General features: G+C 48.6%; 1 protein-coding gene across 2 annotated transcripts in view; it reads left to right on the forward strand.

Annotated features, from left to right (window-relative positions):
• The window catches only part of GALNT13 (polypeptide N-acetylgalactosaminyltransferase 13), a 42,824-nt gene that overhangs the window by 10,272 nt on the left and 8,746 nt on the right, over nt 1–23,806 (forward strand). For both annotated transcript variants that reach the window (XM_086896666.1, XM_023931446.2), the window contains 10 exons: nt 111–324; nt 859–1,027; nt 4,294–4,460; nt 5,639–5,846; nt 7,002–7,172; nt 11,787–11,904; nt 17,600–17,780; nt 19,710–19,849; nt 21,875–21,973; nt 23,614–23,748. In XM_086896666.1, the coding sequence (XP_086752792.1) occupies nt 111–324; nt 859–1,027; nt 4,294–4,460; nt 5,639–5,846; nt 7,002–7,172; nt 11,787–11,904; nt 17,600–17,780; nt 19,710–19,849; nt 21,875–21,973; nt 23,614–23,748 (1,602 nt within the window). The remainder of the gene's footprint in view (nt 1–110; nt 325–858; nt 1,028–4,293; nt 4,461–5,638; nt 5,847–7,001; nt 7,173–11,786; nt 11,905–17,599; nt 17,781–19,709; nt 19,850–21,874; nt 21,974–23,613; nt 23,749–23,806) is intronic.

The following is a 23,806-nucleotide window of genomic DNA, read 5'->3' on the forward strand; positions in this document are numbered from 1 at the left end:
GAAATGGAAATGTTTCCTTGAGGAGAGCGGATGTTTGGGTATCAAACAACTCCCGATCGAAGGACGAACACCCCCGAATCCATGAAAATCCGCTTTTCCTGTGCCCGCAGCGGGATGCCGCTCCCTGCCTCCCTGCTGGATCCGCGCCGTGGGGCTGTGATCCCGCCGCGCTCCCCGGAGCCATGAGGAGGTTTGGCTACTGCCGGGTGGTGCTGGCCACGTCCCTGCTCTGGGTGCTGCTGGACGTCTTCCTGCTGCTCTACTTCAGCGAGTGCAACAAGTGCGACCGGCCCAAGGAGCGCTCCCTGCTCCCGGCGCTGCGCGGTGAGCGCCCAGCCGGGATTCCTCAGCCCTGGCCTCCCGTCCGGGGCTCTGCCCAGCAGAGGAAATCCCGGGATCTGCTGGTGTTGGTGTTGTCCGAGTTTGTGTTTGCGGTTTGGGGAATGGTTGGGGTTGGAAGGGAGCGTAAATCCCATTCCATGGGCAGGGAAAGCTCCTGCTATTCCAGGGGGCTCCAAGCCCCGTCCAGCCTGGCCTGGGGCATTCCAGGGATCCAGGGAATTCCCTGTGAGAGTGTCCAGAGGAGCTGTGGCTGCCCTGGATCCATGGAAGTGGCCAAGGCCAGCTTGGACAGGGCTTGGAGCAGCCTGGGATAGTGGGAGGGACCAAATCCAGGGGGTTCAATCATCTTGGAATAAAACTGGATGTTCTTGGATCCAGAGGGGGATAAAAGCTCCCAGCGGAGCAGGGAAAATGGGGGTTGGATTTCCAGCATTCCTTGTGGAAAAGCAGAAGTTTCCTGAAGGATAAATCCAATTCCCAGGTGCTCAAAGCAGCTCCTGCTGTTCCGTTTTCCAGCCGTTATTTCCCGGGGCCAGGAGGGCCCGGGGGAGATGGGCAGGGCCGTGCTCATTCCCAAGGAGGAGCAGGAGAAGATGAAGGAGCTGTTCAAGATCAACCAGTTCAACCTCCTGGCCAGCGACCGCATCGCCCTGAACCGCAGCCTGCCCGACGTGCGGCTGGACGGGTGAGATCCCGGGAATCCTGGGGATTGGGATGGGCCGGGAGCTTAAATCCCATCCCCGGAGTGCTGGGAATTGGGAAATGGGAATTGGGATTGGGATGGGCCGGGAGATTAAATCCCATCCCCGGAGTGCTGGGAATTGGGAAATGGGCTGGGAGTTAAAATTCCATCCTGGGAATGCTGGGAATTGGGATGGGATGGGCTGGGAGTTAAAAGCTCATCCATCCCAGCCCTGCGATGGCAGGGACCCCTCCCACTGTCCCAGGCTGCTCCAGCCCAGCCTTGGGCACTGCCAGGGATCCAGGGGCAGCCACAGCTGCTCTGGGAAATCCAGCCCAGCCCTCCCCTCCCTCCCAGCCAGGAATTCCCAATTCCCACTATCCCATCCATCCCTGCCCTCTGGCACTGGGAGCCATTCCCTGGCTCCTGTCCCTCCATCCCTTGTCCCCAGTCCCTCTCCAGCTCTCCTGGAGCCCCTCAGGCCCTGCAAGGGGCTCGGAGCTCTCCCTGGATCCTTCCCTTCTCCAGGGGAACATTCCCAGCTCTCCCTGCATCCTTCCCTTCTCCAGGGGATCATTCCCAGCTCTCCCTGCATCCTTCCCTTCTCCAGGGGAACATTCCCAGCTCTCCCTGGATCCTTCCCTTCTCCAGGGGAACATTCCCAGCTCTCCCTGGATCCTTCCCTTCTCCAGGGGAACATTCCCAGCTCTCCCTGGATCCTTCCCTTCTCCAGGGGAACATTCCCAGCTCTCCCTGGATCCTTCCCTTCTCCAGGGGAACATTCCCAGCTCTCCCAGCCTGGCTCCAGAGTCAATGGGATTTTGTGGGAATGGGATTCCTCATCAGGATCCCACAAATTCCCCATCCCGTTGCTGGCTCCCTGCTATCCCTGCCCCGGGACTGATGGTTTCATTCCAGCTGATCCATGGAATTTCATTTGCTTCCCGTTCCATCCCGAGGTTTCTCTCAGGGAATGTCCCTGGATTTCCAGGGTCCTGTTGGAAATGGCCAGGCTGGAGATTTTAATCAGAGCCAGCTCTAATTGGGAGCTATTGATTAAACCTTAAACCCAGCTTAACTCACCAGGGAAAGGCCTCGTTTCATTCCCAAGGATTTTCTCCAGCGAGGGAAGAAATCCATCCTCAATCTTTTCTGGATGAGCGAGGCTCCAAGTGCCGTTCCACGGACTGCTGGAGTATCCTAATTGGATTTTTTCCTGGAGATTGAGGCTGGAATTGGCTCCTGGCTGTGGGAACATCCAGGGCTGAGCAGAAACATTGGGATTTCTGGAACAGCAGCCGGGGTTAAATGAGGAGCTGGAGTTTTGTGGCGATTCTCCAAAGGAAAAAACACTGGGATGTGATCCTGGCTGGGGGAAAGGAGCAGTGCAGGGCTGGCCGTGGATCTGTGGGAAAACTCCCTTTAATTGGGAAAATCCTTCCCTCCTCAGAACTCTTGACTGGATTTTTAGGCGAGACCAAAATTTGTTATTCCTGAAATTCAGCCCTTAGGGGAGGGAAAATTGGTTTATTTTGGGGTGGCCACACCTGATCCATTTGTTCTCCACCAGGACCTCTTGGATCTGGGGTTTTTCCAGCTCTAAGTCGTGGTGGATAAAAAATCCCTTCCTCAGAGGGTGGGGAGATCCCGGCACAGCTTTCCCAGGGAAACTGAGGCTGCCCCTGGATCTCTGGAATGTCCAAGGCCAGGTTGGAGCAGCCTGGGGCAGTGGGAGGGGCCCATGGCAGGGCTGGGATGGGATTTAAGGTCCCTTCCATCCCAACCCATCCTGGGATTCTCCGATTCCATGGATGAGTGATGGCAATGCCAGCATTCCTGTCACTCCATGGAATATCCGTAAGGGCTGGAACGTTTTTCATGGACATGGACACACTTGGATGGTTGAAGTTCTCCTTTATTCTGAGAATATCTGAAAATTTCCCTTCCAGAAGCACAATCCTCGCTCTCCCTTCCATGTTTTCCACGTGGGCTGCAGCTGCCTTCGGAGCAGCTGTTTGGATCGGGAGATATAATTGGAAAAGAGGAGCTGTCAGCTCCTTAATTAGTGTGAAAATCATGGAAAACAGATTTTCCTCCCTGGCAGCCTCAGAGGGGCCCCCAAGACATCCCTGGATGGGGGAGAAAACAGATTTTATTTCAGGAAAATTGTTCCAAAGGGGATTTTTTTAAATTTCCTTTATTCCTGGTTTCAAGGGGCTTGGAACTGCAGGAAATGCTGGAGCAGTGTGGATAAAAGCCCAGATAAATTCCAGGGTTATTTTGCAGGGATTTTTTTTTTCCAAGGATGAGTTTTCAGCCTGCCTTGGAAGGGCCCTCACCTCCTTCCCGTGATATCTTCTCCCAGAGAATCTGCAGGAAATCTGGGATCCCACTTTTCCCACGGACCTCTGGAAATGGGGATTGGGAGGGGGATTTGGAGGCTTTTGATGGATTAACTTTGAAAAACCCATGGCAAGTTCCCATTTTTCATGGAGGTGCCCCACATTCCCGCTTTTCCCATAAATACCCCAAACAATGGAATGGTTTAAACTGGCAGGGTTTGACCCTTGTGTGGGAACTTTGGGAAAACAGGCGGGGATTTAAACATTCCAGGTGGATCAGTCCTGGATCAGCTCTGCTGCTCCTTGGCAGCTCATCCCAGGCCGTTCCCTGTGTGCTCCAGGCCTCCCCGGAGCCAAATCCAGGGAATGGCTGTCCCTGGAATTTCTGAGTGAACAGCGTGGGGCTGACATCGGATCCGTGGGGTTGAGCCGGGTCCTTGCTGGGAATGTCAGGAATGGGAGAGGGAGAGGAGCCCCTTCTCCAGCCTGTCTCATGCTCAGAGCCCTTGGAATTCCAGGCTCTGGATCTCCGGTTTTCCCCTCATTTATTCCTTGGAACCACCTGGATGTGGCAGGTTCCCCTTGGAGCAGTGCCATGGCTGCTTCCAGGCCTCTTTTCCAGGCTGCCACATCCTCAGAGCCCTTGGAATTCCAGTCTCTGGCTTAATCCATCCCCATCGTCCTGAACTCCCTGGATGTGGAATCTCCCCTCTGGAGCAGTGCCATGGCCCCTTTTCCGTCCTGCCTCAGAGCCGTTGGAATCCCAGGCTCCGGATCTCCCCTTTCCCCCTTGGCTCATCATCCCCACCATCCCTGGATGTGGTCACAGCTCCGCGGTTCCTTCCGAGCCCCTTCACCCATCCCGGAAAGACGCAGCTCTCCTTCGGGCCGCTCCTCCAGCTCCGTTTTCTGGCTGTTTTCGGGCAGGTGCAAGAGCAAGGTGTACCCGGAGGAGCTGCCCAACACCAGCGTGGTGATCGTGTTCCACAACGAGGCCTGGAGCACGCTGCTCCGCACCATCCACAGCGTCCTGGAGCGCTCCCCGCCACGCCTGCTGGCCGAGATCGTCCTGGTGGACGATGCCAGCGAGAGAGGTGGGGCCGGGCCGCCCGCTCCCGTCCCACATTCCCGTCCCTGCGGCTGGGGGAGGGCTGGGGAGAGGGGGGAAGGAGTTATGGAATGGCTTTGGAATGGCCAGGATGGTTTGGCTTGGAGCTTGGAGAGCTTTAAAGGGCACCTGAGGCAGCTCCCACTGTCCCCACGTCCATCCCAGCCTTGGGCACTTCCAGGGATCCAGGGGCAGCCACAGCTGCTCTGGGAATTCCAGCCCAGCCAGGAATTCCTAATTCCCAATATCCCATCCATCCCTGCCCTCTGGCACTGGGAGCCATTCCCTGGCTCCTGTCCCTCCATCCCTTGTCCCCAGTCCCTCTCCAGCTCTCCTGGAGCCCCTTCAGGCCCTGGATCAGATCCAGCTCGGTGCAGTTGTTATTCCTGGTCAATCCTTTCCTTCCTGGCTCTCCACCCTCTTCATTCCGTGTTTCAGGTTTTCCTCAATATCCCCATTAAGTCAATCCCATGGAATTCCAGAGTGCTTTGGGTTGGAAGGGACCATCTCATTCCAGCTCTGCCTTTATTGCTGCTCTTCGTGCCTCATTTCCTTCACCCTTCATTTTCCTTTTGCCTTTTCATTTCTGCTGTAACCCCAGACTTTAAAAAGCAAACTCTGCCCGTGGAACTGGGACTCCCTGGAAAAAGAATCCCGTCAAGTTCCTTAAATGGAATCATTGGAATGAGAAAGGATCCTGGAACAGCCCAATGGCAAACTCAGCCTTGCAGCTGCTCCATCCTTCAGTTCTGCCCCATGGAGCATTAATTGAACCCTAATTACTGCCTGGGTTTCCCTGCTCATTAATGATTCCCTGTGCCAGAAGGGTGGAGGAGGATTTGAGCCAAGTAATTCCTGTTTTTCCTAAAAGCATGCAAAGAGCTCCGATGGGGAAACCCATCCCAAAAAAAGCCATTTTATTTTTGGATTGAACCCGCAGCAAATTGTCTTTGTTTTGTGGTTGCTGGTTAATTCCAAGGAAGTGATTGTGCTTTATTTGAAATTCCCGAGATATGATCCTGGCCTCAGGGAATGGTTCTGGAAGGGCCCTCAAAGCCCAGCTCATTCCCACCCCCTTGGGATGCTCCAGGCGGTTCCGTGAGCACCTCGGAATGAAACCTCCCTAAAAATCCCGCTGGCCTTTGTCTCCCCCAAACCTGGCAGAGTTCTTGAAGGCGTCCTTGGAGAATTACGTGAAAAAGCTGGAAGTGCCTGTCAAAATCCTGCGGATGGAGCAGCGGTCGGGGCTGATCCGGGCGCGGCTCCGAGGGGCAGCGGCTTCCCAGGGCCAGGTGATCACATTCCTGGATGCCCACTGCGAGTGCACCCTGGGCTGGCTGGAGCCGCTGCTGGCCAGGATCAAGGAGGACAGGTGAGGAATTCCCGGCTCCAGAGGCAGGGATCTGCTCCAGGCCCTTCCCTGCCTGCTGAAAAACAGGGACTGAAAGGATTCACTGAGCTGGAATGAAGATAATTTTAAATATTTTTTAAAATAAATATACATATACATACAAATATACATATAAACATAAACATAAACATACATATAAATATACATATAAATATACATATAAATGTAAATATACATATACATATAAATATACATGTAAATATACAAATACATATAAACATACATATAAATATAAATATAAATATACGTATAAACATACATATACATACAAATACATATTTTAATTAAAATAATTTATTTTTTAAATATATTTTTACTTTTTTTCATTAATTTCTTTTAAAAATTTAATCAATTGAAATGTAATGATTTAAAATTTTTGTTTTTAAAATCTCATTCCCGAATAAATGTGGAAGCAGCTTGCCCCAGGTTCTGGATCTCTTCCATCCAAAGGAGACTTTCTCCCTGGTTTTTACCAGGAACAGCTCCTCTCTCTGATCTCCTGAACTCATGGAAATTTGCACCCTTTTTTCCTTCTTTTTTCTTTTTTTTTCTCCCATAGTTTTTTCCCCTTTTTTCCTCCCCCATTCCCTCCTTTTTTCCTTCTTCCCCAGCTCTCCCCCCTTTTTTTGTCTTCTTTCTTTTCCTCCATTTCCCTCTTTTCCTTTCCCTCTTCCCCCCCTTTTCCCTTTTTTTCCTTTTCCTCCCTTTCCCCTTCTCACTGTTTCTCCCCTTTCCCCCTTTTTCCCCTTTCCCTATTTTACTGTTTTCCTTCTCCTCCCCCTCTTTGCTTTCCCTTTCCCCTTTTTCCTTCTTTTTCCCCTCCCATTCCCCCCTTTCCTCCCCCTCCTTCTTCCCCTCCTTTCTCTCTCTTCTCCCTCATTTTATTCCCCCTTTTTGTCCCCATTTCCCCTCCTTATCCCTCCCTCTTTTCCTTCCTTTTCCTCTTTCCCATCTTTCCCTCCCATTCCCACCTTTTCCCTTCTCATTTCCCCTCCCATTTCCCCCCTCCCTCATTTTATTCCCACCTCCTTTTCCCCCTTTTCCCCCTCCACCTCCCCCCGTGCCCAAACACCGCCACAACCCCCAAATTCCCGTTTTTTTTGGTTTTTCCCGCAGGAAAACCGTGGTGTGTCCCATCATCGACGTGATCAGCGACGACACCTTCGAGTACATGGCGGGCTCGGACATGACCTACGGGGGCTTCAACTGGAAGCTGAATTTCCGCTGGTATCCCGTGCCCCAGAGGGAGATGGATCGCAGGAAAGGGGACCGCACCCTGCCCGTCAGGTCAGTGCTCCCCTGCTCCCAGAAATCCCTCCCCATTCCCAAAATTCCGCTGCGGGATCGGAGGCGGAATCGCGGGGCTCAACCCCAACCCCGGCGTCTCCTCGCTGCTGCAGCAAAGAGTGAAACATGGGGAGAAATGTGATAAAATGGGGAGAAATGTCATGAAACGGGGAGAAATGTGATAAAATGGGGAGAAATGTGATAAAATGGGGAGAAATGTGATAAAATGGGGAGAAATGTGATAAAATGGGGAGAAATGTGATAAAATGGGGAGAAATGTCATGAAATGGGGAGAAATGTCATGAAATGGGGAGAAATGTTATAAAATGGGGAGAAATGTCATGAAATGGGGAGAAATGTCATGAAATGGGGAGAAATGTCATGAAATGGGGAGAAATGTCATGAAATGGGGAGAAATGTGATAAAATGGGGAGAAATGTCATGAAACGGGGAGAAATGTCATAAAATGGGGAGAAATGTCATAAAATGGGTAAAAATGAAAGGAAGGGGAAAAAAGAGGGGAAAGAAACAAAAAACGGGGAAAAAGGGACCAAAAAATGGGAGAAACGACCCAAAAGTGGGGAAATGGAGCCAGAGCGGGGCGGGAGAGGGGACAGGAGGCCACGGTTGGGCAAACTCCATCCCATCCTCTTCCCAACGTCCAGAAATTCCAAAGATTTCTGCCTGTTCAGCTCCAAGGCTCAGGAATTCCAAAGATTTCTGCCTGTTCAGCTCCCCCTGTGAATTTGCTGTGAAGGGATTTTTATTCCCAGTTTTTCAGGATTTAAGGCAAATATTCCAAAGGATTTCTGAGCATTTTTGAGCTTTGAATCCCAGTGATTTGCACTTAAATTCCTGGTTTATTGCTTGGAAAATGGGATTGATGGGAAAAATGATCCAGGAGCGTGTCCTGACCTCTTCCATTGAATTGCTGGAATCACAGGGTGGAACAAAACCTCTTCCAAAATTGGAGATGGAGCTGAAAAGGGAACAAATGGAATAAATTCCTGTCCATGGGATGTTTGCTCAGCTCCAACAGCTGCCAGGGCTTCTTGCAAAATCCCAAAAGAGATCAGGAAAGGTTTCCTGGGTGGATGGAATGGATTGGAATGTGGGAAGTGGGAAGAATTCCAGTCCTGCAGGTGGAGGGAGGGGCAGCTCAGGGATCAGTCCAGGAGAGGAAGGGATGGAAGGGCAGGAAAAACCTTCTGAATTTGCTTCCCAAATTCCCATTTCTGTCCCTGATTGTCCTGGAAAGGCTGGAATCAGGGAAGGGCGGGTTTGGGGTTTATTCCCAGGAAAATCCAACGGGCTCTGGCTGTCACGGGAGGGAGTTTTGGAGCCAAGGGAATTTTTTCCTCCTGATCCAAAACCTCCTCCCCAGGGCAGCAGCTCTTCATTAAAGCTCAGGTGTGCATGGAAATCGGGAAAATTAATTTTTTAATTTATTAAGGGCTGAGCTCCAGCCCTCCCGAATCCATTCCAGGCACAGGGAATTTCCTAAGGAATTCAATCCCAATCCCTCTTCCCTTACCTTGAGATGGAGCAGGGCTCAAAATTAATCCCGGCTCAGACACGGAATCAGCTCTTAAAACTGAGAAAACAAGAATAACGGGATTTGTTTAATTCCTTTTCCTTTCCCATCAGTTTTCTGCTGGGATTTTGGGGGAATTCTCTGGATAAAGTGGGAGTTGGGAATCAAAGGGGGCAGAGGGACAAATGTCACCGGTGCCACGGTTGTCACCACCAGCTGAGAGGGAAGGCTTGGTGCTTTAGGCTGGGTTAAATCCAAAATCTTAGGTTTTAGCGCAGGAATTTCAGCCTTTGGTGTCGGAGAATTCCAGAATCGTGGAATTATTCAGGCTGAGCTGGGAATTTCCCATTGCCAGGCTCGGCACAGCCCATTTTCATGGATATTTCCACGCTTTTCCCTCTGTTTTTGAAGCTCAAGGCACTCCAGGCTGGGATTAGAAATACTAAAAATACGGATTGAGGTCCAGGAAATGTTTTGTATAAATCAGGGATTGAAAGGGAAAATGCAGGATCAAATCTTAGGGAAAAAAAAAAAAAAAAAAAGGTCAAAAAATATGGAAACTACAAGATGAAATATCAGGAATGTGTTAGGATCATAGAATTCCCTGAGCTGGAAGGGACCCACAAGGATCATCAATCCAAGCCCTGGCCCTGCAAGAGATCCCAAAAATCCCCCCCGTGCCTGGGAACATTTTCCAAATGAATTCTGGATATTATGGATATGATACTTATTATCTTGATATTATATGAATATCTTAATTATTAATAATTAAACTTGGGGTTGATTGCAGTTAATTGGCTCTGACGAGCAGCAGGGATTGATCCCGGTGCCGATCCCTAATTCCCAGATATATCCACAGTGCTCTGCTTTAGTAGAATTTGGTGGAGCCCTTTGGATTCCTGGGATGGGATTCCTTGGGAAAAGCAGGATGAGGTGATGGGAGCTCCAGGGCTGGAATCCCTTCCCCATCCCTCCTCTCCCATCATGGAATCCGGGGATGGCTTTCCCGGGATGCAGCAAAGCTGGGATTGCTCCCGTGTTTTCTGTGTGGGAATGGGAAGCAGATGGTGCTTCCCAAATAAAGCAGGATCAGGCGGTGATGGGAGTCAATCGCTGCAATTCCCAGGAGCTGTCAGCTGATCCCGCAGGGAACAGAGGCAGAGCTGAGGAAAAAACTCATTTTTCCACTTTAAAAACTGCTTTAAGCCCCTTTATCTTCCCGGTGCTTTGGTTTCCAGGGAGAGCTCTGCAGCTCTGGCTGTGTCCCACGGAATTCACATCCCAGGGAACATTCCCGTTATCCCAGGAGCTGCCTGGGGATTGGAGCAGGATCAGGGAATTTTCCAGCGTCAAACTGGGCACTGCCAGCTTGGTCAGGGAGGGCTTTGGGAAGCGTTTGGAGTCCGGAGGCAAAGGACATCGGGATCCTGTGGAAGCTCAGTTTCATCCTTCCAAATTCCCTAAAGGGTCGGTCTTGGGAAAAAATGGGGAATTTTGTGTCAGGCAAAGAGGGTCTCCATCCAGGGGAGGGAGAAGGAGGAAGGAGAAGGTTTGGATTGGGAGGGACCTGAAATCTCATCCCAGTCCACCAGGGACAGCTCCCACCATCCCAGGCTGCTCCAGCACTTCCATGGATCCAGGGGCAGCCACAGCTGCTCTGGGAATTCTATTCCAGGCCCTCTCCATCCTTCCAGCCAGGAATTCCCAATTCCCAATATCCCACCCAGCCCTGCCCTCTGGCACTGGGAGCCATTCCCTGGCTCCTGGCCCTCCATCCCTTGTCCCCAGTCCCTCTCCAGCTCTCCTGGAGCCCCTTCAGGCCCTGCAAGGGGCTCGGAGCTCTCCCTGGATCCTTCCCTTCTCCAGGGGAACATTCCCAGCTCTCCCTGCATCCTTCCCTTCTCCAGGGGAACATTCCCAGCTCTCCCTGCATCCTTCCCTTCTCCAGGGGAACATTCCCAGCTCTCCCTGGATCCTTCCCTTCTCCAGGGGAACATTCCCAGCTCTCCCTGCATCCTTCCCTTCTCCAGGGGAACATTCCCAGCTCTCCCTGCATCCTTCCCTTCTCCAGGGGAACATTCCCAGCTCTCCCTGCATCCTTCCCTTCTCCAGGGGAACATTCCCAGCTCTCCCTGCATCCTTCCCTTCTCCAGGGGAACATTCCCAGCTCTCCCTGCATCCTTCCCTTCTCCAGGGGAACATTCCCAGGCTGGCTCCAGCCCTGGAGCAGCTCCAGATCCTCCTCCTAGGGGTTGCTCCACCAAATTCCGCAGGTTTGGGTCTCCAGGGATGAGCTGAGCTCCCACCCCTTTGGCTGTGCTGGCACACATCCAAGGAAAGCTGGGATTTGGGATTGATCTGTTCCTTCCCAAAGAAATCCCTGGGCTGGGTGTTCCTGTGTCGTGTAGGCTGGGATTTCTGGAAAACCGGGAGCAGCCATTTCCAGGGAAATGGGGCCAAGCCCTGGGAGATTTCTCCTCCCATCAGCAGCGATTTTCCTGCTCCTTCCACCCTTTGGGGCTCCCTCTGGGGCAAAGCCGGGCCATGGAACTCCTCCCAAGCATTCCCAGCTGGATTTGAGCTGCTGCTCCCTCAGAACACCCCAAATCCCCCCCATCACAGTTCTGAAAAAATCCATGGGAATGGGAGCAGCCCTGGAGTGTGTATGGGCCCAAAATTTATGGATTTTGGGGAAGAGCAGGAAAAATCCAGTTAAAATTATGTTTATTCATCCCTGGACAGTATCTGGGCCCGAGCTCCATGGATTTTGGGGAAATGCAGGAAAAATCCAGTAAAAACTGTCATTATTTTTCCTTGGAACGTGGCTGGGCCTGATATCCATGAATTTCTGGGAAGAGCAGGGAAAACCCAGTTCCAATTCCCCTTTCCTAGACGTTTCCTGTAGGAATTCCTGTGTGGTGCGATGCGGGAGGCAGTGAAATGTGAAATTCCAGAGTGTCCTTTAAAAGTATTTTATTTTTTTTTTCTTTTTTCTTTCTCTTCTCCCTTTTTTTTTTTTTGTTTTTGTTTTGTTTTTCCCTGTTTTCCTTTGTTTTTTTCCCTGTTTGTTTTCCACCCAGGACCCCAACTATGGCTGGTGGCCTGTTTTCTATTGACAGGAACTACTTTGAAGAGATAGGAACTTACGATTCGGGAATGGATATCTGGGGTGGAGAGAATCTTGAAATGTCCTTTAGGGTAATTCCTGTTTTCCTTCCTTTTCTTTTCCCCCCCAAAAAAAACCCCAAAAATAAATCCCCCCATTTGTGCTGTCGTTCCTTCAGGGAGCTCCTGCTTTAGCTGGCCTGCAAGTCATGGGTTACATGGAATTTTTAAAATTTGGGGAAAGCCTCTTTGGGGTGTTTTGGGAACTTTTTTTACTGCGTGGAATATTTTAATATTTTGATATTTTAATATTTCAATATTTCATTATTTTAATATTTCAATATTTCAATATGTCAATATTTCAATATTTCAATATTTCAATATTTCACTATTTCAATATTTCACTATTTCAATATTTCACTATTTCAATATTTCAATATTTTAATATTTTAATATTCTAATATTTTAATATTCTAATATTCTAATATTCTAATATTTTATTATTTTAATATTGAGGGGTTTTTATACCTCCGAAATTCCATCTGCTTTAATCGTTCCTTCATAGAAAAAGACCGAGGTGCCCAGTGGGAATTTGATCTCAATTAAAAATCCAAGTTAAAAACGACGTTCTGGGAGGTTTTTTGGGAATGGTGACACCATGGACTTGCACGTTCCGGCTGGAATTCCGGCTCTGTGCCGGGGCGGTTCCGTATCCTGCGGAAAACGCTGCTATTCCCGCTGGGATAACATCCAGCCACGCCTCAGGGGGAAACGCAGCCGGTATCCTTCGGCTGGGGAGGAAAAGTGGGAAATTGAGGCTTGGAGAAGGAACGGTTGGAAGGGATTTTGGGAATGGCTTTGGGCTCCTCTGTTGTGTCACAATTTCTGGATTTAGTGCCGGGAATAACGCCCAGGATCCCTCTGGAACCCACAGCACATCCTGGGAATGGCCTGGCCCCTTTTTTCCCGTCTTTTCCATTCAACTGGAACCATCTTCCCTGCCAGGAACCCCTCTGAAGTTTTTTAGGGAACAGATTTTTCCAGGGAAGATCAGCTGGGAATCTAAAAGCTTTCCCAGGCCATTCCTCTGAACCTGGATTGTTCCCTTTGCAGGAAAACCAAAAGCTTCGGATCCCCTCCTGAGCCTGGATGCTTCAAACCAGGAGATTCCCACATTTTTTGCTGTTTTAACCCCCAAAATTCCTCCTTGGATGTGCCAAGGCCCCTGGGCAGGAATTCTTTTCCTCGGTTTTCCGTGTTTTACAGGAGATCCCTGGAGCAGGGAATTGTCAAAGCATTCCAAATGGGCCTTTCCCACCCTAAACCGGGGAATTGAAGGGGTCAGGGAGAGGAATAAATCTGGATATTGCCGTGGGAATCCCCTGGTGCTGCTTATCGGGATTGGGAGCCTCTGGAAGGAAAAGCAGCTGAAAATCCAGGGAAACTTGGTGTGACTTTCTCTGGGACATCAAAGGGTTCAGATCCCAGCTGAGGGAACAAATCCCTGGGAAACTGGGAGCCAGGAGAGCTGAGGGATCGGGAAGCTCCAAAGCTGCCCCTGTCCAGCGGGATTTGGGAATATCTGGAATATTTGGGTCAGGAAAGCGCTGGGAGCAAACCCTGGTGTGGGAGGTGACGGATCAGAGCACAGGGAGCTGCTCTTCCATCCAGGGAGGGAAGAGATTTGGGATTGCTTCAGAATAATAAAAAGAAATCCCAAAAACAGAAATCCCAAAAACAGAAATCCCAAAAACAGAAATCCCAAAAAAGAAATCCCCCCAAAAAATGAACCCGGCCTTCCCCCCATATTTTGAGGGTTCCTGAATCCCCAAAAATGTTATCCTTTCTTTCCCTGGATCATGCCTGTCTCATCTGCATCCAGCTCCATCATTATCCCAAAGAATAATTCCAAGGATTTCCAGCTGTTTTTGCTCTCAGAGGCATTTCCAGGAGGAGCATCCATGGGGTAGAATTTGATTATTTTGGGAAAATTCCTGTTTTTCCTTTCAGCTCCTTCTCGTTGCTGATGAGTCTTTAATGATTCCTTTTAGGAATGTCTTTTAATTAGGGAAAAATAATGACAATTCCTGGCAGGAATCTCTTACATTTCCGAGGGTTTGTTTTAGTCAAGGAAAAACTGATTTATTCCTAAACTTTATTTTTATTGATGGAATTGCTGGAATTTTTCGCTTCCTGTTAAATTCTCCACGTGGTTTTATCCCACTTGGAGAATTCCCTGAAAAAACTTGATGCTCTGAAAGGAATTGCTATGGATTTGGAAAGGGAATTAAAATTAATCTGTCCATCTGGAAAAAAAAAGAATTCCTTTGGGATGATTCCTTAGGATAATCCAGGCAGGATGGGACAGGGAATGTGAGCTCTGAGCGGGGTAGGATGGGGTTTATTTGGGATTTCTGGCACTGCTGGAAGTGCAAGAAGAACAGGGAAAAGGGGATTTCCCCAGGGATGTGACGATGCCAGAGTTGCTCTGATCTCTGGAATTCCTGCTTTGGCTGTTGTGGGAATTGTGACAGGAAATGGATAAGGAGCAGGAAGGGTTAATTCCTTTAGGATCCAATCAGAATCCAGCTCTGCAGCCAGGCTGGGAGAGCTGGGAATGTTCCCCTGGAGAAGGGAAGGATCCAGGGAGAGCTGGGAATGTTCCCCTGGAGAAGGGAAGGATCCAGGGAGAGCTGGGAATGTTCCCCTGGAGAAGGGAAGGATGCAGGGAGAGCTGGGAATGTTCCCCTGGAGAAGGGAAGGATCCAGGGAGAGCTGGGAATGTTCCCCTGGAGAAGGGAAGGATCCAGGAAGAGCTGGGAATGTTCCCCTGGAGAAGGGAAGGATGCAGGGAGAGCTGGGAATGTTCCCCTGGAGAAGGGAAGGATGCAGGGAGAGCTGGGAATGTTCCCCTGGAGAAGGGAAGGATGCAGGGAGAGCTGGGAATGTTCCCCTGGAGAAGGGAAGGATGCAGGGAGAGCTGGGAATGTTCCCCTGGAGAAGGGAAGGATCCAGGGAGAGCTGGGAATGTTCCCCTGGAGAAGGGAAGGATCCAGGGAGAGCTGGGAATGTTCCCCTGGAGAAGGGAAGGATCCAGGGAGAGCTGGGAATGTTCCCCTGGAGAAGGGAAGGATGCAGGGAGAGCTGGGAATGTTCCCCTGGAGAAGGGAAGGATCCAGGGAGAGCTGGGAATGTTCCCCTGGAGAAGGGAAGGATCCAGGGAGAGCTGGGAATGTTCCCCTGGGGAAGGGAAGGATCCAGGGAGAGCTCCGAGCCCCTTGCAGGGCCTGAAGGGGCTCCAGGAGAGCTGGAGAGGGACTGGGGACAAGGGATGGAGGGACAGGAGCCAGGGAATGGCTCCCAGTGCCAGAGGGCAGGGATGGGTGGGACGTTGGGAATTGGGAATTCCCAGAGCAGCTGTGGCTGCCCCTGGATCCCTGGCAGTGCCCAAGGCCAGGCTGGATTTGGGATTTGGAGCAGCCTGGGATGGTGGGAGCTGTCCCTGGATGGATTGGGATGGGATTTAATTCCCTTTCCAACCCGAACCATTCCATAATTCCCTGACTCCCTGGAGTCCCAACAGCGAGGGATGAATGGATTCCATAGTCTGTGTGGGGAACAGATCCCTGAAATCCCACAATTCTTAGCCAGGATGGGAATTTTTGGGCAGCAGTCACATTCCCAGAGAGTATCCCAGAAGGCTGATTTGTTTGGGACTTTTAGGAAACATTGGAAAATTCCTTTTCCCTAAGGAGAGGGTGCAGGTTCCCCCAGATGCGATCCCAGCTGGCACAGGGAGCGGATTGCTCCAGGGAGAGCCAAAAATCCGCTGGAAAAGTGTCTGGGAACAGAGCTTTGTAGAAATGGTGCCGTAGGGGGAATTTCCTGCCAACTGGAATGGGAAAACAGCCAGGGAATGCTGGGATTTGGGATGGAGGCGTCTCCAATTGTGTGTCCAGTTATTCCCACATTGCTCCATGAGCACATCCACGGGGAATATTTTGGGATTTCTTCCCTGGTGTATATTTGGGATTTATTCCGCACTCCCCGGTTGCTCTGGGAATACATCCCTGATGTACATTTGGGGTTATTCCATGGAAGTGTTTGGAGTTATTCCATCGAATTCTTTGGGGCTCTTCCATGGAATTCTTTGGGGTTATTCCATGGAATCCTTTGGGGTCATTCAATGGAATTCTTTGGGGTTATTCCCTGGAATTCTTTAGGATCATTCCCTGGAATTCTTCAGGGTTATTCCATGGAATTCTTTGGGGTTATTCCATGGAATTCTTCGGGGTTATTCCATGGAAGTGTTTGGGGCTCTTCCATGGAGTTCTTTGGGGTTATTCCATGGAAGTCTTTAGGGTTATTCCATGGAACTCTTTAGGGTTATTCCGTGGAATTCTTTGGGGTTATTCCGTGGAATTCTTTGGGGTTATTCCATGGAATTCTTTGGGGTTATTCCATGGAATTCTTTGGGGTCATTCCATGCTCCCAGGTTGCTCCATGAGCCCATCCCTGGTGCGTATCTGGGATTTTTTCCCTCTGGAATTCCTCGGCACCCCTCATCCCGAAGTTCCCCTGAGCAGTTGGCTGTGGATCCCACAGGAGCCATCCTTCCTCATTCCCATGGAATTCTGGGAGTGGAGGGAGCCCTGATTAACGCGATCCCACGGTTGCCATGGGAACGCAGCAGCTCTAATTCCAGGATTCCGCCGGAGCTCCCGTGAAAAATTCCCCAAAAACTCAGGGATTTATCACCAGGAAGGGCCCGGAAGGAAAAGAATGGAAATCAAAAAATTCAAATAAAAAACTGAAATGATTAAATTGGAAATAAATAATAATAATTATAATATATAATAATAATTAAATTGGAAAGGAATAATTGGCATTTAAAGTTTGAAAAAAATAATTGAAATCAATATTTGAGGTAAAGAATCAAAACAAAAAAAGGGAACTGAGAGAATTGAAATAAAGAATTGAAATAAATAACTGAAATAATTGAATTAATTAAATAAATAAATAATTGAAATAAAGAACTGAACTAATTGAAATAAATAATTGTAATAAATAACTGAAATAAATAATTGGGATAAATAATTAAAAGAACTGAACTAAAAAAATTAAAATAATTGAAATAGATATTTGAGGTAAAAAAATGGAACTAATTAAAATAATTAAGATAATTGAGGTAAATAGTTGAGACAAATATTTGACATAAATATTTGAGATTAATATTTGAGATTAATATTTGAGATAAATACTTGAGACAAATATTTGAGATAGATAATTGAAATAAAAAAAAACTTAATTAAAATAATTGAGATAGATATTTGAGATAAAGTGAACTAAAATAATTAAAATAATTAAGATAATTGAGACAAATATTTGAGACAAATAATAGAAATAAATAAAACCCCAAACTCAAATAATTGAAATAATTGAGATAGATAATTGAAATTAAAAAAAAATGAACTAAAATTTGGATTATTCCATGGAATTCTTTGGGATTATTCCATGGAGTTTTTTGAGACTATTCCATGGAATTCTTTGGGGTTATTCCATGGGATTCTTTGGGGTTATTCCATGGAGTTTTTTGGGGTTATTCCATGGAAATGTTTGGGATTATTCCATGGAAGTGTTTAGGGTTATTCCTTGAAATTCTTTGGGATTATTCCATGGAGTTATTTGAGGTTATTCCATGGAATTCTTTGGGATTATCCCAATAACTGCTCTAGCTAATTGGGATGCTGAGGATAACGCTTCCCACTGGTTCCCGTTCCCGCTGCAGGTGTGGCAGTGCGGTGGCTCCCTGGAGATCGTCACCTGCTCCCACGTGGGCCACGTGTTCCGCAAGGCCACCCCCTACTCCTTCCCGGGGGGCACCGGCCACGTCATCAACAAGAACAACCGGCGCCTGGCTGAGGTGTGGATGGACGAGTTCAAGGATTTCTTCTACATCATCTCCCCCGGTACGGGATCGGCTTCCCGGGAAACGGGAGCTGGAAATGGGGTGGGCTGGGAAAGTTCTCTGAGATCATGGAGTGAAACGGTTCCCAGCACTGTCCTGTCCCCAGTGCCACATCCACGGGGATTGAAATCCCTCCAGGAATGGGGACTCCACCATTTCCTGAAGGAATTGTCCCCAAATCCCCCCTGAGCTGCCCTGGCCCAGCCTGAGGCCGTTCCCTCTCCTCCTGTCCCTGTTCCTTGCCAGCAGAGCCCGACCCCCCGCCTGTCCCCTCCTGCCAGGGAATTCCAGAGAGGGAAAAGATCCCTCGGGATCCTCCTTTGCTCCAGCCTCAGCCCCTTCCCAGCTCCCTCAGGAATTCTCCAGCCCCTTCCCAGCTCCCTCAGGAATTCTCCAGCCCCTTCCCAGCTCCCTCAGGAATTCTCCAGCCCCTTCCCAGCTTCGTTCCCTTCCTTGGCCACACTCCAGCCCCTCAGGGTCTCCATTGTCAGGAGGGGCCCAGGTTATCCCTGGAATCCCTGAGGGATCCATGGGAAGGGCATCAGAGATCCCAGCATGGAGAACCCCCTGGAACACAACACCTGGAATTCTCTTCCCCACATGTGGCAGGGAGTGTCCATGGACTATGGAAGTGTCATCCCATTCCAGAGCTGAGATCCCAGGAGAGAGGAGCCGGGCGCTGCTCCCAGGCAGAAAGAGAATTCTCAGCGTGATAAGGGGCACACCTCATAATTAAATCCCAAATTAAAATTCTGGAGCGATCCAGTTCCTGGGAAAATCGAATTCTGCTGGAGGAGAGCCCTGCTGTAATTTTTGGGATGTTGAGCAGATTTTTCATCCAAGAAAATTTCTTCTCCTGTTTTTGTTTGGATAACAAGAAAATCTTCCTTTGTGCTGGGATGAGTCAGGAGGCAGTTTTTAATAAATCCAAGAAAAAAAAAGGGAAAAATTCCCAAAGCAGTGAGGAAAAGTCCCCTTTTGGGTTTAGCCTGTAAGAAGGAGTCGGAGATTTCCTTGGGAAGAGCCTGGGAGGCCTTCAGAAATCCCAGAAATCCTGGAGACGCTTCAAATGGGATTAGAGGAAGTTCCTTTGTTAGGAAAGAAAAGGAATGGATGAATCTGGAATCCAGGAGCTGCCCCATGTGAGCCTGTCCCAGTTTGGGCCAGGTGAGGTTCAGATGATCCTGGGAGAGGAAATGGGAAGGGATTTTCCTCCTAAATCATAGCAAATCCTCACAATTTTCTGTCTGCAAAGCAGATTCTTCCCTGCCTGCATGGGAGGGCAAAAAGTGGGATTGGGCTCCTCTCCCGGAGCACAAACTGTGCCCAAAATATTCCCTCCACAGCCACTGGTCTCCAGCAGTTCTCCATCCATCCATCATCCATCATCCATCATCCATCATCCATCATCCATCCATCCATCATCCATCCATCCATCATCCATCCATCATCCATCATCCATCCATCCATCCATCCATCCATCCATCCATCCATCCATCCATCATCCATCCATCATCCATCCATCATCCATCCATCATCCATCCATTATCCATCCATCCATCCATCCATCCATCCATCCATCATCCATCCGTCATCCATCCATCATCCATCCATCCATCATCCATCCATCCATCATCCATCCATCCATCCATCCATCCATCCATCCATCCATCCATCCATCATCCATCCGTCATCCATCCATCATCCATCCATCCATCATCCATCCATCCATCCATCATCCATCCATCATCCATCATCCATCCATCCATCATCCATCATCCATCATCCATCCATCATCCATCATCCATCCATCATCCATCCATCATCCATCCCGCTGCTCCCAATCCCAGCGCATGGATTGGCATCGGGAGCTGGAGACGGCTCCAGGATTTTCCCAGATGTTTGATGGGCTCTTGTCTCGCCGTTCCAGGGGTGGTGAAGGTGGATTACGGAGACGTTTCCGTCAGGAAAGCGCTGCGGGAGAGCCTGGGGTGCAAACCCTTCTCCTGGTACCTGGAGAATGTCTACCCCGACTCACAGATCCCGCGGCGCTACTACTCCCTGGGAGAGGTACGGGCCGGGAATCGCGGGAAAACGGGAAACGCGGCAATCCAGGGGTGCAGGAAACCAGGAATGAAAGTAAAACAGGAATAAAAGAAGTAAGGAATTGCAGGAAACCAGGAATGAAAGGAAACCAGGAATAAAAGAAGTAAGGAATTGCAGGAAACCAGGAATGAAAGGAAATCAATAAGTGCAGGAAACCAAGAGCACAACAAACAAGTAAGTGGAGCAAGAACTGGAAACAAGTAAGGAAAGGGAACCAGTAAATCCAGGGAACCAGTAAATACAACAAAGCAGGGGGTCTAGGAAAGCAGGAAAACCAAGAAATCCAGGGAACCAGTAAATCCAGGGAACCAGTAAATACAGGAAACCAGTAAGAACTGGAACCAGTAAATGAGGGGAACCAGTAAGAACTGGAAACCAGTAAGAACTGGAAGCAGTTGCTAAGGAAAACCAGTGGGTACAAAAAAACAGCAAGGAAAGGAGTAAGGACAACAAAGCAGTAAGGACAACAAAGCAGTAGGTGAAGGAAAGCAGGAAGTGTCCAGAGCCAATGGATCCATTCCCAAGGGGATGAGGTGGCTTCGGAGCCAAGACTCCGGTGCTGGAGTTCCCTGCTCGTCTCTTATTCTTCTTGATTTCTTATTTCTCTTTATTTCCTTTTTTTAAAGTCCTTTTTGAGGAGAAGTCGCTGTTCCAAACATATTCCCTCTCCTTACAAATCTCCTTTTAAATCCAGTGTCTATTGCCAGTGTTCACCCGGCACATTTATTTCCCAAATGGAGCAGGAGATTGGAAAAGTGGAGTTTGGGATTAATATTTTGACACAATGGATATGCAGCCCTTGAGGGGAACCTTCCATCATCATTTATCGTTCGGAAAGAGACTAAAAATGGCTTTTTGGGGGATTTTTTTTTAAAGGAATGTTTGCTCACTGAGTGTTTTCCAGGCTGGAGCTGAGGATCACGGATATTCCTGGTTATCCCAAGGTTCTGGGACCACCAGGAGCTGGAATTTTTTTTTTTTTTCCTCTTGTGAATTCAACAAATTCACAATTAAAAAACATTACATTGAGTTGTTCCTACGCTGCCTTTTCAAAGCTCTGGAATGGGTTGATTTGATGATGATGGAATAACAATTGAAGGATTTGATGATGGAATTACAATCCTGGAATAGCACTCCAAGGAACAAATGGCTTTTTTCTTTTTTTTTTTTTTGACATCCAGGGAAGTGATTTCCCATTGAAATTTGTCATTGTAGGCAGGAATAAAAGGCACTGGAGGATTCCAGGTTTAATCCTGCCAAAATAAAGGGAAACGGGGGTTTCCAGCAAGGAAAGGACTTGTCTAGGGAATGTCAAATAAAGTGGGATTGTGCCCCGTTGGCAGGCTGGAAAATGGGATGAGAAAGGCAGAAAATAGCGATTCAAACACCTGATCTGTGCAGTGTGGCCTCGGTTTCCATGGAAACAGCAGCTTGGAGCCTGCTTTGGCTGTTCCAGGGCAGCAGGAAAAGGGAATTGCAGCCATCAAGCCCAGGGAGCAGCAGAAAAATGGGGAATTTTGAAGGCATTGGAAGTGCGGTTTTTTTGGAGATTTTCCTGCCTGTCAGAAGAGGTTGGGGCAGGATTTGATCCAGCCAAGCCGGAGCAGCATCATTAGGCCATAAATGATCCATGTCCTGCCCTGGATGGCTCTTCCTGGGCTCAAATCCAAGGAAAAACGGTGCCAGTCAAAGATGAGCAGCACCAGGCCTCAAAGGGCATTTCCCAGGTGGATGTTTTGTTGTTTTCAGGGATGAACAGGCAGAAAAAAGGAGATTTTGACAGATTTGGGATAATCATCCTGAATTCCCTCACAGCTTGGCATGGAACAGTGAGAGGTGGCCCTGGATGAGCTTTGGGGCCACTTCCAACCCAAACCGTTCTGTGATTTCTTGGGAACACGATCTGTTTCCAGATTGCAATTTCCTGCACAAATCTGGCAGGCCCAGGAAATATTTTAAGGAATGTTTCGCCTCTTTTCCTTTCTCCAGATCAGGAATGTTGAAACCAACCAGTGCTTGGACAACATGGGCCGCAAGGAGAATGAAAAAGTGGGATTTTTCAACTGCCACGGCATGGGAGGGAACCAGGTAAAGAAAAACTGGGAAAAATCGGCTTCTTTGGCCAAGAATTCCTTTGGAATATTTTGAATGTCTATTTCAAGTCCCTTCTAGATTTTGTGTGAAAGTAATATCAAAATAAACAAGGAAAATTCCAAAATGTTTTCGGTTTGGGGCTGAAGGATTTTAAGAGGACTCAGCCATTTTCTTCAATTTCAGCTCCAGATTTTGGGGGAATATTGATGCAAATCCATGGGAAGTATCGCAGGGAATATATTGAACAGGGCCCTGATGTCATTTAAGAATAAATTTAACATTCCAGACACAAACATTGGGAAATTTGGTCAGGAATTTGAATTTATTTTCGTTAAAATGGAATCTCCATAAACTGGATCCATCCATTCTGGATGTGTGGGGGGAAAGGAAATATCCCGGATATTCATGGAAGTTGAGTTCTTCCGTGGAATTCCAGTGAGGAGGGGGCTGGGGTGTTTTGTTTGGAGGGGCTGGAAAGGGAGGGGAAAAGTGGATTGGAATTCTTGGTCTTGTGACCGGCGACTCTGGGTTAATTAGAATAAAATTTGCATATTCCAGTAGATATTCAAATTAGCATGGCTGCTCCAGATGGGGTTTGGGATGTAAATTATAATGAAGGGATTTTTAAGCGTATTTTAAATTAATTCTAATTTAATTAATGCTAAGTTTTTTCTTATTTATGTGTGGAATTTTCCATGGGTGGCACAGTCACAATTCCATGGAAGCTCTGGTATTCCAGACACCTGCTCCTGGCCACATTCCTGCTGGGAAAGGCTGGGGTGTTCCCATCCCTGATTTATCCTGGAGCTCCATCCCAAATCCTGCCATCTCCTCCTGTCACTTCCTCCATCCTCACTGGAGCTTGGCCTCATTTCCATGGATTTCTCCAATGGGAAACCTTTCCCTTCCCCTGAATTCCAATGGATTTCTCCAATGGGAAACCTTTCCCTTCCTCTGAATTCCAATGGATTTCTCCAATGGGAAACCTTTCCCTTCCCCTGAATTCCAATGGATTTCTCCAATGGGAAACCTTTCCCTTCCCCTGAATTCCAATGGATTTCTCCAATGGGAAACCTTTCCCTTCCCCTGAATTCCAATGGATTTCTCCAATGGGAAACCTTTCCCTTCCCCTGAATTCCAATGGATTTCTCCAATGGGAAACCTTTCCCTTCCCCTGAATTCCAATGGATTTCTCCAGTCTTTAATTCTGATGGATTAATTCTGATGGATTCTAATTAATCTTTAATTCCAGTGGATTTCTCCAATGGGAAACTTTTCCCTCCCCCTGAATTCCAGTGGATTTCTCCAATCTTTAATTCTGATGGATTGATTCTGATGGATTCTAATTAATCTTTAATTCCAATGGATTTCTCTAATGGGAAACCTTTTCCTTCTTTAATTCCAATGGATTTCTCCAATGGAAAACCTTTCCCTTCCCCTGAATTCCAATGGATTTCTCCAATGGAAAACCTTTCCCTTCCCCTGAATTCCAATGGATTCCTCCAATGGAAAACCTTTCCATTCCCGTGAATTCTGGTAGATTTCTCCGATGAAAGGCTCCAGCTCCTGAGGGGTCCCTCCCGGAGCTGGGGCCAGAGCTCCCAGGCCTTTCCCATTCCCGCTGTGTGTTGCAGGTGTTTTCCTACACGGCGGACAAGGAGATCCGCACGGATGACCTGTGCCTGGACGTGTCGCGCCTCAACGGCCCCGTGCTGATGCTCAAGTGCCACCACCTGAGGGGCAACCAGCTCTGGGAGTACGACGCCGAGGTATCCTGATCCGGGGGTGATTTGGGAACAATCCCACCATCCCTGGGGCTGGAAAAGC

The sequence above is a fragment of the Cyanistes caeruleus genome, chromosome 7 (assembly GCF_971803275.1).
Source record: "Cyanistes caeruleus chromosome 7, bCyaCae1.hap1.1, whole genome shotgun sequence".
Lineage (NCBI taxonomy): Eukaryota > Metazoa > Chordata > Aves > Passeriformes > Paridae > Cyanistes > Cyanistes caeruleus.